At 32.6% G+C, this 20,250-nt stretch overlaps 1 protein-coding gene across 1 annotated transcript; it reads right to left on the reverse strand.

Moving 5' to 3' along the window:
- Nucleotides 1-15,636: 15,636 nt before the first annotated feature.
- Nucleotides 15,637-19,839, reverse strand: LOC116136480 (ABC transporter G family member 11-like). Its single transcript, XM_031422180.1, is given in 8 exon segments — nt 15,637-16,316; nt 16,599-16,685; nt 16,778-16,972; nt 17,059-17,181; nt 17,285-17,371; nt 17,471-17,935; nt 18,338-18,417; nt 19,347-19,839. Coding segments are annotated over 8 exon segments (2,196 nt in total). The 3' UTR covers nt 15,637-15,650.
- Nucleotides 19,840-20,250: the final 411 nt, after the last annotated feature.

Raw genomic sequence — 20,250 nt, forward strand, 5'->3', positions numbered from 1 at the left:
GATCGGACTCGGTTGAGGCATGGATTCGGAACCCTAGCCATATGAGTGTATTATGAAATTATTTTTGGGTACAGTCTTCATCCACATGCACTTCTAACGGACTATACAAATTCTTCTTTCTTATTCTGAGGCCGCTCACTAAAGGCGGCATGCATGTGGGGCTATTCTGCTTCTCTGTCACTCATGGGTTCCCCATCGCAACAACCTTCTCTTATAATCTTTTATATTTCCTTAAATAAAATTTTCAGATTTGAAGGATTCTTTAATTATATTCTTTAAATAATAATTCTACAATTAATTTCTTTTCTTTCTTTCTCTTTATTCTTTAATGTTCTCATATGTGTATATATGCATGTAAATAAGATTATTCTTCCTATTCTTTCTAAACGCAAATACTCATAATTTAAGAATGTATTAGGGCATATAAAGATATCATTATAGAACTAATATTCTCTACCAACAACAATACCATAACAAGGTAATAATCTAACATACTCATATATGCACTTTCTTTGAAATCTCATCAAACACTTTACATGCACATGCAAACACTAAATTCGTTACACTTACACATCTCTCCCAAGCCACCAAAATTGGAGCAAACAAACTCCCTAAAGCCAACATCCAACCTAGCCAAAATTCACACTCTACCACTCAACATCCATCCTTTCATATTTCATCCAAAATTTCATCAACTCATCACATACTAATAAATCACTTCTTATGGCCATGAGATTTACATATCACTCTACACCAATTCAATCCATAATTCTCATCATCCAAACACATACAACATACAAGAAATTACTCTACACAACTAGTGATCAAATCAAAGCTAGAGTTTGATTTACTTACCTTAAATTTGAGCAACACCAACACTATAACCTCCCTTTGGTAGAATTCTCTTCCTCTTAAACCCTAAGCATATAAAACCATAAGAATTCAAAACTTTAAAATTTAATCTCACATCTTGGTGCAAGAGTCTTACCTATGAATACTTAGGATTGAAAATCTATCAAATTTAGGCCAAATTCTATGAATTACCTTGAAATTGGTTGAAGAAAATTTGAGAGCTTTCGGGGATGAAGGTGGCATGAATGAAGGGTAGAGTGGCTAGGGTTTCTTCTCTTGAACCCTTAATATCATATAATAATAATAATATATACAGATTCCCATTTTACCCTTGCACTTTCTAAAAATTCCATCTATGTTCCTCAGTCAATTACAAGAATGCCCTCATTTCTATTATCTTCTCCATGTTATTCTATTTCTTTTCACTCCCCACTCTTTCATCTAATTAAGAGTGAAATCACCATTTTACCCCTAATAACGTTTTAAAGAATTTCCTTCATACTTGTCCAAGATAACTCTAACAAGATTCAACTAAGGGTATTAGGGCATAAATAAAGCTACGTACCTTGGTGTGGGTGTTACAAGTTCCAACTTGCCAAACCACTATAAAAATTGATTGTGTTCTTTACTTTCTTTGCATTTAAATTCATTACATTGCTGGTTTTAATTAGTCACGCACACATTGGTTCCGACTCTACCAAGGTCAATCGGATTACTCTAGTTAGTGTAAATCTTGCATCAACATATATTGTTAAAATTTTTATTTTTCTAACATAGAAAATAAGAATTTTCTTTTTCTTTTTCTTTTTCTTTTTCTAGAGTGAGGTATATAGTCAAAATGTCTTTAAAAATAAAATTATAAAACCTTTTTTCAAACAATAATAAAGGGTAAAGCTATTAACACTTGTGAAAATCAGAGAAAAATCAAGAAAAATATATTTGTTTAGAATTGGAAAACTGATTATAATTGAAGAAGAGAAATGTTCATATACAAAAGCCATGTTGCTAGAAAGAACATATAAACTAATGGCAACATTAACAGAAACTGATTATTCTAATAGAATCTGTTATAATGTTGAGATGGTAGTGTTATGGGATTTAATTAGATGCTAGCAAAAATTAAATCCCCCTGAAAGCAAAAATAAAGCGAACAAATGACAAATAATCAACCACACATAAAACAAAATTTATAGTTACTCACTCTTTGCATGATTGTTATGTATACTTTGCTGCTGCAGAATTTCACTATGAAGAAGAAGAAAAATTACAAGAATAATATAAGCCCCACAAATTGGCTCTCTCATTAAACCTCTCTCTTTGGTGACTTTCACTCTGTAATTGCAGTCTTGTCTTGTATTGCCCATTCTAAGATTCAACACCCTTTATAGATAATACATGAGACGCTATGCCTAATAAGACTCATAACTGCTATCCTAACAGGTTTTTATTTTAATTTTTAATACAATTTATATTCCTATTCTTCATTGTATTCATCTTTAATGAATAACCTTTCCTAAAGAGATAACATTTCTATTGAGAAAAGTGTATTAGGAAAACCCATATCCCAAATAAATACTAATTTGACTTGAACATGGCTCCACAATCTTAACAATCTCCCACTTGGTGATTAATCCAATGCATTTTTTCAATTCTTCACTTCTATCAACATCAATATCAACTCCTCTTTCCTTAAGCTAGAAGTCCAACTGAAGTTATTGACAACTTCAATTTCTCAATAGTTACCACCTTCGTAAACATATCAATTGGATTTTTACCGTATGAATATTCTCGAGAGCTATAACTCCTTTTTCCAAAGTTAAGCGTATGTAATGATATGAAACCTCTATGTGTTTTGTCCTAGCATGATGGATTAGGTTCTTTACTAGATGAATAGCACTCTAGCTATCACAATGGAAAAAGCTCTTCTCATAACTCAAACCCAATTCTTTTAGGAATCGTTGTAATAATATCAAATCCTTGCTAGCATATGTCACAACAACATACTCTGCCTTAATAGTAGAGAGGACAACAATATTCTACAGCTTTGAAACCCAACTAACTACTATACCATAGGTTATGTCTCTGTACCACCTAATGTAAAGATATAACTTGTGGTACTATTAAGATTATCAATGTCACCAACCATATCAACATTCACATAATCTTGCAGCTCTAAGTTTGCCTTCTTAAAGCATAATGCTGAATTTGTAGTACCTCTCAAATTTTGAGAATCCACTTCATTGCTTCCTAATGTTGCTTTCCTGGATTTCTCATAAACCTACTCCCTACTCCTACTGCATGTGTTATATATTGCCTCATACACAATATGACATACATAAGATTGGAAATCATTGAAGCATAAAGTACCTTGACTATGTAGTCTCGCTCATGATCTGCTGTAGGTGACTAATCTTTGGATAGTTTAAAGTGATTAGTCAAAGGGTTACTTCTTAGCTTCGCTCCTTCCATGTTGAACCTATTGATTATTTTCTTCTCGTGATTTTCTTTTGACGGCTTCAAGAAACCTTTGGCTCTATTTCGTGTCCTCATATCAAGGATTTGTTTTGCAACTCCCAAATCCTCCTTAGTAAACTCCTTTGACAATTGCCTTTTTTTAGCTTGTCTATTTATTGTTTACAAGCCCTTACAATCAATGTGTCATCTACATTTAGTAATAAGATGGTATAGGAGTTACCAAGTCTCTTAAAATAATAGCAATGGTCTACTTGGCGTCATAGAAAACCGTTGTTAAACATGAAGCTATCAAACTTCTTGTGCCATTGTTTGGGTGCCTATTTTAGCCCATATAGGTTCTTTTGATGTTTGCGTATCAATCTCTCATTCCCTTGTTCTTTGAAACCTTGTGGTTGTTGCATATAAATTTCTTCATCCAAGTCACCATGAAGAAACGTTGTCTTTACATCTAACTTGTCAAGATGAAGGTCTTCTTTTCCCGCTAACCCAAGTACTATTATTATTGTAGTCAACTTGACAATTGGAGATAAAATCTCAGTGCAATTAATGCTTTCTTTTTTCACCCGATAAACCTATTTATTTTGTAATGTCTTCTTCCCCTATGGTAACTTTGTCAACTGCTAGGTTTGATTTGTTAATAGCAAATCCATCTCATCTTTCATTGCTATATTTTTCAATAAAATATAATGCAACAAAGGAGAGTACATTTGTGGAGGTCTGATAGTCCTAGAATATCTTTTAGGTTTAAACACATGGGCATTTGTGGTTTAACTTTTGGAGCTATATTCTCTTGATCTTCCTAGTCATTATCTTGCATGTCATTCACTCGAAAGTCCTTCAAAGGAATTACCTTCGCCTCTTCATTTTAGTGCTTGGATTTTCTGACTTCATGTTGAGCCTATCCTTGTACATCACGTCTTCATTAAAGATTACGTCTTTGCTCTTATGATCTTTCAATTTTGATCATCCCAAAAATGATAAACAAACTCGGCATCACTATAACCAATGAAAAACATTTTTTAGACTTTACATCAAACTTAGTTCTAAAAGTGGGGTCAATGTAAACATAGGTTACATAACCAAACACTTCTAAGAAATAATAATTTACCTTTTTACCACTCTAAACCTCTTCTAGGACCTTGCAATTCAGTGGTACTGAGGGTCCTCTGTTAAGCAAGTAGGTTGCGGTGTAAATTGCATTAGCCCAAAAATCTATGGTAGCCCAGCATGCAATCTCATGCTTTTTGCATGCTCATTTAAGGTTCAGCTCATCCTTTCAACCACACCATTATGTTAAGCAGTTGCAGGAATGGTATTCTCCATCTTGATCCCATTATTGGCATAATATTTTTTGAACCTTTCATCAATGTATTTTCCCCTACTATCAGATCGCAAGCACTTCACCCTTAGATTTGTCTCGTTCTCAACTATGACTTTCCACCTTTTAAAGTGTCAAAAACATTAGATTTATTTTTTCAAAAAATAAACCTATACCTTTTTTCTCACTTCATCAATGAATGTCATGTAGTACTTTGAGCCTCTAAGGGATGACATGGGAGTGGGTCTCTACACGCTTGTATGAACCAATTCTAACTTCTTTGACTTTGGTTGCCTTGCTACTTTGGAAAAACTCACCCTTCTCTATTTATCAAAGATTCAACTTTCACTTAAACTATGATCAATTGACTTCAATTCTAGTTAGTTCCCTTTGATTGAAGCCTCTTCATTCATATTACACTCATATGCCCAAGTCTACAATACCACTAACTTGAGGTAACATTGGCATCTGTGACTGCAATTGAATCTCCACTACCAGAAATCATATAAAGAGTTCTAGTTTTATTTCCATGAGTAACTACCATGGCTTCCTTAATAACTTTCCATGCACCACCCATAAGTAGACTTGGCAAAACAGGTTAGAACCTGCGGGTTGGCCTGTACCCAAGTAAATAATATAGGGTATGAGTCCGCATAATTGGGGCCCTTTTTTTGGACCCGTACTCGACCTTGCCCATTTTGTAAACAGGCAGACCGAGTACACCTGCGAGTACCCGTTTGTAATTTTAAAAAACCCCAAGTCCAGTTTTAGGCTAAAATCCCTAACTCCTCACAATTGAATTTACCTTCTCTCTTACTCACATTACAAACACAATTCCATCTCCACTCCACCTTTGATGCTTTTTCAGTTCTCCTCATTCTCCGTCGCCGCCAATCACCAGTTGCTCAAGTAATTAAAACTTCACATTCCTTTCTCTTTCCTTCCTCATGTTTATTTTAATCTTGATCTGGAAATTGATAAATGAAACTTGTGTGGTTGCTTCGAAGCTGATTGGTTTTTGAAAGGTAGAAACTTGAAGTGCAAAAGCATTTGAACCGCTTAACAAAAAACCATGTAAAAGCATCCAAGTTTGTTTCTTTTTAGTATTTTAGTGTTTACCTTTTCTCTCCTGAGGTTTACTTTTTTTTTTTTTTTTTGGTCATTTGTGTGTGTTTAGCTAGTGGGAAAGTGAGAGAAACTGTGGGTTGTGGGTTGTTTTCAGAGTTTCTTTTTATATATAATTTGACTAAAACAGATTTAATCAAATCAGAATTTTAGTCTTTGAGTGGTTGTGGTTGTGGGTTGTTGATTTATGATGTTTGCTTAATTAATGGACGCTATGAAGATTGGAGAGATAGTGATGATGGTTTTCTAGGTTATGAGGTGGGGATTGTTTTTTGAGTTAAATTGGGAGCCAAAACGGAGTGGACAAGAACAAGAACTATACCCATTTTTGTTGATTTGTTATAATAAGTCTTAATTTAGTAAGTTACTCCTAGCCAGTCATGAAAATTGGAAAAGCCATTACTAGACCTATGGAAGGAGCATGATTTGCTAATAGGAATTAGAGAAAGAAAGCAACTTATAAAAGTTGAAGCTGCAAAAATCAAACTTTTTTTTTTTAAATGGAAGTATTATTAATGAGAGGTTTCTGGCTTCACCTGATGAAATTGAGAATGCATGCCATGCTATAGCATATTCCTTTTTGTCAATTCCTATTTTTTGTCTTATTTTAATATGAAAAATGATTATCATGCGAAAAATATGTAGTGCTTTCATTAATGGAAGAAAAGAGTACAATAATGGAAGGCAAAGTCCAAACAAGAATGTAGATATTGTCATATATGTGAATTGATAGTGTTTCATAGTGATTGCTTTGCTTCTAAAGTTGTCTATGTTCACTACTAGTATAATATAAACTCATTCAAATCAATTAATAATTCAACTCACTTTTGTTCAGGTAGTTTTAAGCATTGACATGGAGGAGTCTCAGTCTATAGATATGGATATGGTTAATGTGAGAGAAAGTAGTGATGCTTCAAAGGTAATGTTGCTTGCTTCTAATACTAGTATTACTACTAGTTTTAAAAGTATGTAAAACTTCAGAAGTTTAGAATTACTTTGATACATATTTTGATGAAAATGGGAATGAGAGGGCTAGGTGCAAGGGGTGCAATAAATCTTATGCATATGGTAGTTCCACTCATAGGACTGAAAATTTGAAGCATCATATAGGAGATTTTCCAAAACGTGGCAACACTGATGTAGGGCAATTATTGATTGATCATGATCGTAAATTACAAAGTAGAAAGATTAGTCAAGAAACTTTTCATGAGAAGATAACATTATCAATTATTAAACATAATTATCTGTATTCATATGTGGAGAATGAAGGAACCAGAGATGTCTTTTCATATTTGTGTAAGGAAGTTAAGCATTATACTAGGAACACCGCTAAGGCGGATTGCTTAAAAGTATATGGAAGGGTGAAGGAAAAAACTAAGCTTGAATTAGAGAGACTTACTAGTAGAATATGCTTAACTTATGATGTATGAACTTCTACTACATTTGAGGGATATATTTCTTTAACAGCTCATTACATAGATGAGAATTGGGTGTTACAAAGTAAAATACTCAACTTTTTCCATATTCCTCCTCCACACTCAGGGATTGTTTTAGTAGATAAAGTTTTGGCTTTCTTACAAGAATGGGGAAATGAAAAGAAAGCTTTCTCTATTACTTTGCATAGTGCAAGTAGAACCAACTTTGTGTGCAAAATGCTTTGTTATGTAGGGGTGATTTTTTCCATGTGTGCTGTTATACACATATCTTGAATCTTACTATTCAAGAAAGGTTAAAAGTTATTAGTGTGGCTTTAAATAAGATTCAAGAAAGTGTGAAATATATTAAATGAACTAAGGCTAGAAGAATCAAGTTTGGAGAACTTTTTGAACAAATGGGTGTAGAAAACTCAATGGGTTTGAGATTGGACGTTTCCACTAGATGGAATTCAACTTTTTTTAATGCTTGAAACTGCATTAATATATCATCATGGGTTTGTAGCTTTATCAACGATAGATCATAGTTATAAATATTGTCCATCAAACGAAGAATGTGATAGGGGGGAGAGGCCATGCAAGTTCTTGGAACCATTTTATGAGGTTACAACTCTTTTATCAGGTTCCAAATACCTTACAGAAAACTTGTACCTTAAATGTGTGTGGGAAATTCGATTGTGTTTAAATGGAGAGAGGACGAGTGAGGATGAAGTTATTAGTAGCACAATGGAACAAATTATCCCAAAATTTGCAAAATATGAGGATTCTTATAGTGTTGCGTTAACTATTGCAACTATTCTTGACCCATGTCTGAAGTTTTAATTTGTGGAGTATGGTTACAAAAAGGTTTATGATTTAACTATTGCCCAACAAAAGATGGAGGTTTTTAAGCATAACTTGCATAAGCTTTTTCAAGCTTATGAGGTTCAATGTTCCAAAAGGAGTTCCCATCGCACATTCAATTGTTTCTCCTGTGAGTGGTCCTACTCTTAGTAGGTGTATAGATCATACTTGTGTAAGCCATTATACTTTTTCATATTCTTGTGATTAATAAAGTATTGTTTATTGTTTAATTTTAACTTTTGATACTTAACTATGTAAATGGTGCATGATTTTGACAACTATGAGAGTGAATTTATTACCACTAAGAAATCTAAATTGGATCTTTATTTGGAAGAGACAAGGTTTGATTGCATCAAATATCAGAATATTGATATCCTCAAGCATTAGAAGAGCAATTGTGATCGTTATCTGATACTTGCCATGATGGCTCGTGATTTATGAGTATACCAATAATATTTGTTGCTTCGGAGTCCGCTTTTAGTATTGGCAGCAAAGTGCTCAACAAATTTCGAAGCTCACTTCAACCAGAAAATTGCAGAATCTTTGATATGCAATCAGACTTGGCTATATGGATATGAAAATAAAGGTAACATGTTAACATAATATTTCTTATGTTTTATTATTTACATTTATTAATATTTACAGTTGATAATTGTAAATGATGATCTCCATGTGCCATTAACTAATCTAGGGATTGCAGAATCAAGAGACTCTACTATCATCCCCAATTTGGAATGAACATGAGCTGACCAAGAATATCTTTAATTGAACAATGTCAAGTTAAATTTAGGTTATGTTTTTGTATTTGTGTTATTGACTTATTGTGTTTAGTATTTGTTTTTGTGTATTAGTGTTTATGTATTTGTTTTTCTATATGCTTGTTGGTTTTAAATTGATGAGAAATTGAGTTGGCTGTGAACTTTTGTGGTGAATTTAATTGAATTTGGAGTAACTGAATTTAATTGAATTTAGTTGATTGTGGGGGTGTAATTGTAAAATATTAAAACTACAAAATTGTGGGGGTATAATTGTAAGAATTGAAAATTGGAATGAATAATGTAGGTACTCGCAGATCCACTCGTACCCACATAAGGTAAGGTACGAATCCAATATTTTGGGCCCATTTAGATAGACTCGTATTTGGCCCACCCACATGTTTTGCTAGGTCTACCCATAAATGACACATTAATACATTATGCCCCTCATCATCAAGCTACGCTACTGATATTAGATTATGCATCAATCTTGGTATGTGCCTTACTTCCTAGATTTTCCACATGGATCTGTTCGCCATCTTCAACCTAACATCATCTATACCTACAATAAACAAAGGCTTTCCATTTGCCAAGTATACATTTCCATGATTTCCAGCCACATAATTCTTTAGAGTTTCATAGCGTGTAGTGATATGGAATGAAGCTCCTAAATCTAAAACCCAAGAGTAAATAGATAAATGTAAAGCGTTTTGTACCTCTTTAGTTACAAATTGATGACGTTGTTACTGTTGTTCTCCTCTGTCTTTGATGTTTTGCAATTCCTTTGTCTAAGTTCTTTCTGGCCACAATTCGAATACTCTATCTTTTTCCCAAACTTAGAATTTCATCTTCCATTCCTTGATTTTGATCTACCTTTGCCTCAATTTGAATTTCTATCGTAGCCTTTATCACTTGTTTCAACATTCAAAGCATTTGGTGTTGTCTCACCAGAATCTTTCTTGTGAATCTCCTCAGCAAAAATTTTATCCCTAACATCACTGACTTTTAATTTCGCAATACCTGTTGAATTATTAATTGTTGCTCTCATGGGCTTCCAACTATTTGGTAAAGAGGCCATAAGAATTAAGGCACAAACTTTATCATCAAAATCAATTTTAATAGACAACAAATGATTAATGATCTCGTATAAAAATCATTCATATGCTCTGTCATGGAAGTGTCTTCCCTCATCTACTGGTTAAATAATTTTTTCATAAGATGTACCTTATTATTTGCAAAAGGCTTCTCATACATATCAGACAAGATCTGCATCAACCTTGATGTGGTTGTTTCCTTTGCCACATTACTTGTCATATTCTTGTCAATGTCAATCGATTGACTCCTAATACTTGTTTACCAAGGAGTTCCTAATCTTCATCTCACATTTTTTTCAGGTTTCTTTCCCAAGAGAAGTAGATGTAATTTTCTGTCATAAAGATGACCTTCAATTTGCATCTTTCAAAATGCATAATATGTTCCATCAAACTTGTTGATCTCAAGCGCATATCCTTCTTCTTCTCCAGCCATCGCTTTCTTCCTCGATCCCAGACTTTGATACTATTTGTTGTGGGATTTAATCAAATACAAGCAAAATTTGAATTCCTATGAAAGAAAAATAAAGCGAACAAAGGACTATAATCAACCACACACACAAGCAATTATGTTGGTTTTCTCTCCATATGAGAGCTACATCTATTTTTTACTGTTATGAAATATCACTATGAAGAAAAAGAAAAATTACAAGAGTATCTTACAAGCCTCACAAATTGACCCTCTCATAAACCTCTCTTTTGTGACTTTTACTCTTGAATTGTGGTATTCTATTGCCTATCTCTAGGATTTAACTTCTTTTTATAGATAATACATGAGATATTATGCCTAATAGGACTCATAACTCTTATCCTAATAAAACTTTTATTTTAATTTCTAATACAATTTATTTTAATTGTATTAAAAAGATAACAATTTTACTAAGAAACATATTAGAAAAATCCATGTCCCAATGGAATACTAATTTGACTTGAATTTGGCTCCACAAGTTGCTATAGGATTTAATCATATGCTAGCAAAATTTGAATCCATATGAAAGCAAAAATAAAGCAAACAAAGGACACACACAAATACAAGATTTGTAATGATTCACTCTCCATATGGGAGGTACGTCCATTTTGCTGCTATAGAATTTCCCTATAAAGAAGAAAAAAAATTACAATAGTATCTTACATGCCTCACAAATTGGCTCTTCAGTTAAACTCTCTTTGGTGATTCTCACTCTCTAATTGTAGCCTTGGCTTTCATTGCCTATCTCTAGGATTTAACACCATTTTATAGATAATACATGGAATACTATGCCTGATAGGTCTCAAGACCTATCCTAATAGGAATTTTACTTTTACTTCTAATACAATTTATATGCCTAATGTGACTTTTATTTTCAATCATTCATTATTTCTTCCCTAATAATTTGTATTAATTGAATGGTGGGAAGGGGAGGTCGAGGGAGGGTTTGGTGATGGTGGGCGACAAATAGGTGGTTGCCACGCGGGAAGGGAAAGGTATCTTGATGTTCAAAAATGGGCCGCGGGCTCGGGGGGATTTTTTCATTTATTTTATTTTATTAAATTTAGATTTAGACGGGTTTTCTTCTATTATTTATTTATTTTTTTCTATTTTTCCTTTTCTTAATTTTATTAGATTTATTTTTTAAAATTATATAATTCAAACCCTTTTTGTTTTATTTTACAGGTTTTTTTCAATTTTTTTATAAGTTTACAAATTTAGAATTCAATAACCATGACTAAAATTAAAAGAAAGGGATTATTGAATTGGCAAAGAAACAGAGACAAACAAAGAAAATATAATAATTGAGAAATTAAATTTTCATTTGCCTTACATGTCAGGGGGCTTTTGATACTTTTTAGGGGGATAAATGATGATCTCATTGGGGGGTAAATGATAATCTAGGGAGGTCTGTAATACTTTGGAAAACCATGATACTTCCTATTCTCTCAAGGTCAAGGGGGTACGTGATAAAAACCCCTTAAAGTGGTGAAATAAATAAGTAATAATTTAATAGTTTTCCCTTTTAATAATAAGAATTATTTCATAAATTGATTTATGTGATCTAAATGAAATACCCAAATCTTGAGGGACAAATTGAAACAAGTTTGAAGGCCAAGTACGGAAAATTTTTACCAGAAATATAGTTAACTACATTAAATTCCAAAATTTTTAAAAATTTTGGGGCAGCCCAGGCCTCCCCAAGTCTGGGGAGATGCGGCACTGTGTCAAGAGTGTGGGGAAAAGGAGGTGTTGGAAGTGTAAGGCCCTGTTAGTAAATTTGCGTTTTATACGCGAATTATACGCCCAACCGTATAATTCGCATATAAAACGGAATTCTCGTATTCTATAAGCACAGCCGAATTATACGCGAATTATATGTCTTAACCGTATAATTCCCGTATATCGGCCGTATTTTAAAAATAAAATTTTATATTTCTGAGCCAAAACGACGTCGTTTTAGGTGAAATTTGATCAAAACGACGTCGTTTTATGCTCGTCTTTTAAGCGCGATGTCAGTCTCTTTTGGCGCATTTTCTTCCCTTTTCTGCGCCCGCTTCCTTTCTCTTTCTTTCTTTTGGCCCCCTTTCTTTCTTTTGGCGCCCCTTCTCTCTTCTTCTCTTTTTTTTGGCCCTCTTTCTCTTTTCTTCTCTTTTTTGGCGTCTCCATCTCTCTCCTCTCAACTATTCTTCAACAAACACCACGTTTGTCTTATCTTCTTCTTCTTCACTCTAAAAAAAACAAATAAATTATTATTTATTTAATAATTGATCACTTCTATAATATGTATAATAAACTAAAATATTATAATTAAAAAATATAAATCATACACCTATAATGAAAAATAGAGATAATTAATTCATGATCATAAAAATTAACAATCAAGATTAATATTACCGTATTTTTCAAACGTATTATTGACAATATACCGTATTAAACCCGTATATACCCGTATCGTATTTTTCCCGTATCCGAATTTAAGACCAAATTTTTATAAACGTATTTTTCATCGTTTGCCGTATCATTCCCGTAAAATTCCCGTACCGTTTTTTTACCGTACCCGTATTTACTAACTATGGTGTAAGGTAAGGTCTTTATAAATTTTTTTTTCTATATAATCTATTATTTTAGAGTTTTATTGTTTTAATTTTGGTTTACAAATAAGTAAATAGTATTTTTCTCTATTCATGTAGGTATTATTGTCATTAATCGTTCACGAACCATCTTTTTAAATTTCAAATAGGAAGTCAGCTATACGGGTGGCCATTGTTAATTTCAAAAGTATAAAAAGCCCAAACTTGGCACGCGCCTGTAATAATGGAAAAATCAAACATATTTTGTGAAAAAGCCACACCAATTCTATTCATGTATATGGAAAATCATTTTGCTGTAATATTTCCGTACCATTATAATATATTATATAAGGGATATTGTATAAACTCTAATAATTAATAAAATGATTTTTTTTTGGAAAATCTTGTATCACTGTAAAATTCATATCATAAATAAATACTTTGTTAATTGACTATGATATTTTATTAAAATATGACTTTATTGTTACTTGTTTTTCATTTAATACAATTAAAGATATTAAATCAATGAATACATTTAATTCAATTAAATTATGCATGCATATATTTTTGTTGATACATTTAATTAATTAATGCAATTATATGCAAAAGATTTATTTAATAAGTACATAAATTATTATATACAAGAAATTATTTAATTAAGTACATAAGTACAATAATTTAATTAAGCTTTAATGTATATTTAGTGGATTACCATATGCAATTGATTAGATTGATAAAATACAATGTATTTTTAATTGATTAAATGTATGTTCTCGAATTGAATCTCTATAAATTAATAAATTATTAATTTATCGATTAATTAATACCTCTTTTAATTATTAAAATTTATATGTCCATGTTATTAATTTAGAGGTTATACTGTATATCATTTCAAGGATTAAGATCAAGGGAAAGATGGTGAAAAAATTATCTTGGATATCTTCTAAATAAGAGATATCCTTATCAAGCTTATCCCCTACCATATGATGACTCCTACACCAAAGAGGAAACTTAATCCAAGGCAATCTCTCCTCACACATAAAGGATTATATAAATGAAATCTTTTAATTATGTTAAGTCATGCTCTTAAGGGAAATAAAACTTATGCTCTTAAATAGATTTGAGTTGTCCAACATTTTAGGTCCAACAACTCAAAACTATTAAATTAAAATTGGATTGCTTTATGTGTTATTTAAGCCCTGCACAAACTCTTTGCAAGCCCAAAATTAGTTAAAAATTAAAAATGATGCATTGGCCCACTGTATTTTATCTCTTTAGACCCTAATTATAATTAAATTTATGATTTAATTTATCTCTCATTAAAATTTCTAAATAAGACATAAAAGAGTTATACTATCTAAAAATTTAATTTCCTCTTTCAATCATAAACCCTTGCAATGAACCTAATTCTACTTTGAAACAATGAAGACGAAATTTATGCAATGGCAATAGTTTGATCAAGATCATGTAAGTGTAATTGAGATAAATTAATTTTTCTTATTTTTCTTCTTTTACACTTCTCAAAATCTATAAGTTAGTGTGATGCATTCAAATTTCTTATTAATTTTTCTTACAATCTTGGAAGAAAAAACACATGTGGATAGATTTTTGTTTTTTAATATTCAAAACAATTTAAAATATAAATGAAAGTATGTGGAGTTTATAAAGACTTTTGCATATGTTAAAATATTTTAATGGTGTAAACTTAGAAGTAAGATCTTCTAAAAATAAAATGTGGGTTGTTGAAATCATAAACACTAAGATTTCTTAAAGATAAATACTCTTCAGAAAAATGTGCGGGATGTTGTGCTAAACCAAGTAATTTAACATAAAATTATTCATTATACATGTAATGAAATAAGAAAATAAGTTCAAGTGTACATTTTACTTCAACCAAAAGTTACAGACGAGGTAGATGAAAACAGTGGCAAAAGGATTTGGAAGAGTTTATTAAAAATTCTAAAAAGTTTGCACAACTCATCCAATAATTGAAGGAATTAAATTAAATTAAATAAAGAGATTTGATCTTATAATGGCAGGATGTTTCAAAGTTTAATATTGGAAAAACTTGTTAGAAGGGTTTTGATATGGAAGACCATTTTGGTAATTTTGTGTACTTTTAATCTTAAAAAGCTAATAATAGGGCTTAAAAGGAATTTTGGTGGGGGTTGTGTTTCAGCCGAAACAATTGGGTCCAGTTAGATTTCACCTCATCAACTTGACCCGACCTGATCTTGTTGGATCCAGATCAGGTTACTGGTAATTTTGGGTTGATTTGAGGTCTAATTTCTCAAACCCGAAATTAAGTCCGGTTGAGTTTTACATTCCCCTAATTCTGAGATGAAATATTTCATGTCGATATATTCTGTATAATTATCTCCGTCAAACAATAACAAAATATTTTTCAGATTTATATGAATATAAGGTTGTGATTTACAGTCTTTAAAATTCAATACAATAAATTAATAAATCAATTTTATGATCAGAGAATATAAAAGTATAACGTGTCACAATAGTCTTCAGCATTAGGAAAATTCCGGTTACTAGAAATTCGGATTTCAAATTATATATGCTTTCATATATATTCAATGCACAAATTCACAATTCTAATGTACAGGAAAAGAGCTATATATTTTTAATCCAAAAGAAAAGCAAGATTTCCATTTCATTATAATGTAACTGATAATTAATGCATAGTAGTTTTGCCTCATGCAAACTAAGATCTTTTGACAGAGGGATTCTCCCAAATCTGATTCGATGGTTTAGGAGCCATTAGAGCTTTGATAACGGGCTTAACCTTCTCCGCAGTTTTGATGATTGTCAAAAATAAAAGACGATAAACAACAACCATTCCAAACAAGATAGCAAGATCAACCCATTTGGAGTAGCCCGTCTCAACTTGCCAGATATTTTTCAATATTTCTTCACCAGTGATGGTTGGAGGCCCTCCTGCTTGATTGTTGGGGAACGTTAATCCTTCAAACTCGTTTTTGTAAAATCCTTGATTTGCATATTTATGGAATGCAATATAGTACATTGGATATTTCCAAAATGGTTTTGGAAGATCATCTGGCAATCTAAAAAATCCTCCATTCAACATCATCACCCCTTGAATTCCAGCGCCGGTTATGATTCCCATGAGGAAATCTGGTACTATGCTCGCAACAGTCATCATCAAGCTCTCAACTAGCAACATGCACACGAAAAGCACCAAAGCGAAGTAGGCGAAATGTTCAAACTCGTTTTGAAGGCCAACAAGATAATAAGCTATTGCTCCAGGTATCAAAGATATAAGAAGCAAGTAAGGAATGGACGAAAATGAATTTCCAACAACAAATGCTCCAACTCCATAGTGACCATTTAACCTTTCTCGCCCAAATATATGTGACAACATAAAAACAATTTCAAAAAGAACTATTAGTTAACATGTTCATTCACAGTGTTTTTAAAATCGAGGAATGTTACCCTTACAAAGATGCATACAAAAAGGGACATACAAAGTTAAATCCAACCTTTAAAAAAAGGGAAAAAGAGAGAGAGAGAAAGACAATCATGAAGATTAAGGATAGAATTTGTCTTTGTATGCCTCTCTTTGTATGCATCTTTATAAAGCTAGCATTTCTCTTTTAAAATCATTGGAAATAAATTAATGAAACGCATCAACCTTCATGTCCTCTACAAAAGAAGGGAATCCACCGATAGCCATGAAAGTCAAAAATGCTGCAACAAACATAAGCATTGAACCTCTAGCCTGAAGTCAAAAGTCATAGATAGAACACTGGATCAGGATATATGATACAATAGTACAGAAAAGTACTTTTAATTGTGTATTCATCAAGGTACCTGAATTGAGCCATAAGTGTCTCCAATGTCATAGTAGATAGTCCCTACACATTAACATAAGGCGATGTAGATTGCGAGGCGAAGCCAATAATAGCCTAAGTCGCGATACATGTTCACAAAGGATCTCCTTGTAAGAACAAGGCTCTGGGTAATGAAACTTGCTTGGCTTCCTTTCTTCTCCAGAGTTCCTCCTTTCTATAGAACAAGAGAAAACTTACTGCAAAAAGTTTTTTGGATATGGAGGTGAAAACAATTCGTTTAAATTAGCTAAAGTTATTTACCTGGTTGCATATCTGTGAAACTCGGTGTTGAACTTCCTGGCAGGTCTCGGATGATTTGTATGAGTTGACTAGAATGTTAATGACTTCTTCAGCACTAGTTCTACCAAGTCCTTGTTCAATGTCCTATTGTCCGTAATCATTTGTTCAATATTTTAATTTACATAAATTTCCATTACAAATAAATATTTTGTGAAGGGGATGGGATTAGTGTTAGAAGGTCACTTACTTCTGCAAAGTCTTTATTGATGGTTCTTAAGTAATGGTCAGACGGATTTCTGAAACTTGGGCAAGGGAAGCCACTTGAAGCAAAGAACTGAAGCAAGAATGTACAAAATTCATCAATTGTATCAATTTTTCATTAAAGCAATAGATCATGTTATTTGTTCTATCGCATCCTGAAAAGTATTTATACCTGTTCTGCCTTTGCAACAGGACCAAAATAAACAGTCCTTCCAGAGGAAAGAAGGCAGAGATTGTGGAAGAGCTCAAAAACTTCACTGCTAGGTTGATGAATTGATGCAATAACAGTTCTTCCGTCCTGGCGAGAAAGCATAACGATGCGTTTCATGACATGGTAAGATGCTGCACTATCTAGTGCACTAGTTGGCTCATCAAGGAACAGAAGCTTTGGGCGGGTTAAGATTTCAATGCAAATGCTAACTCTTCTCTTTTGGCCACCACTAAGGCCTTTTTGGCTCCACCCTCCTATTCTGGTGTCCATTGCATCTTGCAAACCCATTTCCCTAATTGTCATTTCAGCTCTTTCCTTCTTCTCGGATTTGGGCATGGAATCCGGAAGTTGCAACTGTGCTGAATAGTATACAGCTTCCTTTACCGTTAATGTTGTCATTAGAGTATCATCTTGAGTCACATAGGCCTAATATTTTCAGTCAGAAAAGCCAATATTGTTGAGTTAAAAAAGCAAGTTCAAAGGAAATCACCTTCACAACTATTTATTATTTTAGTATTAACTTTAAAATTACATCTTAGCTACAAAAGTTATTTCAACAAATCTAATTCATTTAGCTATAGAACTTCTTTATTTAACATAAAGGCTGAATATCTAAAGTCAAGCAATATAGTATCTTTCCATTTTCTTGACACGTGGATGCAATGGACTGTTAAAGAGAAAATTGTCAAGAAAGGTCACTTTTTAGTTGTGATACTTTCATTTGAGACCTTCGCAACCTTCAAGCAGAATTATAGAGGTAAAGAGTTGGATGATTTCAGCCGAAGCGTTTCAATATTAAAGTCAAAATGTAAGAGAATATCTCCTCACCGAAGTTCCAAAGGCAAGTCTCTCTTTGCGACCATTGATTAAGATTTCTCCAGTCTTCTGTGTGTTTGAATTTAGTCTTCCTGCAATGAGATATCAATGGCTTTAAGTTATACAATGAAAGGGTCGTCATCAAAAAAATAAAAATCCACGTTAAAGTAGAGACCTATTGATATTATATCACATCACATTAGAAACAAAGATATTAAAATTATAGAGGAAACTCTAGTTACTGAAAAAGTCTAAACTTAACTGATTTATTTATGTTTTTTAACAGCATGCTAGACTGGACAAGGCATATAAACGCTGAATGACATGAAAGCATTTAAATATACAAGACAGGTTAAGTAGGATTCAGATACATATTAAAGGAGCAACATTTCAGGGTATTAGAAAACCCGGAAGGTCAACACAGCCAAAACCCCCTTCATTGAAGTTACGTCTCAATACGAAACTCTGACTGACAGATTTAATTAATAAAAATAACAAATGTAATAGTAGCTATAGTAATGGCGTAACATGTACAAAACTCTTCAAGTATAATTATTCATATAACGTATATTCACATTCATGAATAGTATATTTAGAAAGAGATTATTCATACAACAGTTGCCTAACAGATGAACTTTGTTATCTATAATTTTTACCTCCGATGAGCTACAAAATCACATAAAAAATATGAATTTAATTATATATTCTTTTTTTTTTTTTTTGTAATTTTCTTTCTTAGAGCAAATTTTTATCTTTAATTACCACATACTCTGACTCTTAAATAGGAAAAAAAAACATATCATTTATTTATTAAATCACCAAAACTGAAACGTGTGTGTGTGTATATATATATATATAAGGAAACCAGTGATCGTATAAACAGACAATTGTACTATAACTCGGCCATTACCGCTAGCATTTCCAAAGACATTTATGCTATATGAACAAAGATTTAAGCTGTGAAAACATTGCGTTCAGTTCAAAGTTAATTAATTTTTTAGCACAAACATAATTCCAATACCTGCTAAAGTATCCAAAAGAGTTGACTTCCCGCAACCCGAAGGACCCATGATAGCAAGTACTTTTCCAGGCTCAGCATACCCAGTAAGCTTCTGCAAAATCGCACGGCTGCCATTTTTCCCACTTGAAACCGTAACTGAAAGGTCCTTCCATGTCAAGTAAATGCCATTATTTCCTTGTGAAGATGCAGTGTAATCACCATTATAACAAACCAGAATTTTTTTTTCTCTCTTTGGTGATACAGCTTGTTCCATCTCGATCCTGGGAGTGGGTGCTTCAGATCTATCCGAACGATGTTTAGGAGTAGCAGTGGAAAAGCCAGTGCTAAATGGGAAATTTTTGTCCACGCCAGAAGGAGCAGAAAAGTTTTCTTCTAAAGAAGCAACACTTTGCATCTCAAAGTCATCTTCTCTTGGCCTTGTTACAGGCTCTTTTGGGAGTAATGTTCTTGTTGGACTTGGTGTCCATCTAGGGACATTGATGGGAGAATCCATGCCAATTTCTGAAAAGATGAACTTGTCCTTGAGGACTGCTGAGAGAACAATAATAATAATAAAACTAGGATGGGATGGTACAGGTAGTTTGGCGAAAATAAATGAGCTTAAGTGTGATATGTATAGGCTATAATTAAAGAAGCCGCTATTCTTTCTTTGACAATAATTAAGGCAACCATATGTACACGTTACCACGTTTTTACACCTATCCAACCTTCACATTCTCATACCGTCATACGTAGCTGCCGAATTTGAGACGCCGTATCAGTTTAATAAGTTTCGTATATGTAATCCGGCTAATTTCTTATATGCTTATATATAAAAAGGATATTAAGTATGCAAAAAATAATAGTGTCAACAAGTTAATAAAATACTACTTAACAACTTAAAGGAACAATCATTCTTTTATAG

This window comes from Pistacia vera, unplaced genomic scaffold, assembly GCF_008641045.1.
Source record: "Pistacia vera cultivar Batoury unplaced genomic scaffold, PisVer_v2 Contig314, whole genome shotgun sequence".
Lineage (NCBI taxonomy): Eukaryota > Viridiplantae > Streptophyta > Magnoliopsida > Sapindales > Anacardiaceae > Pistacia > Pistacia vera.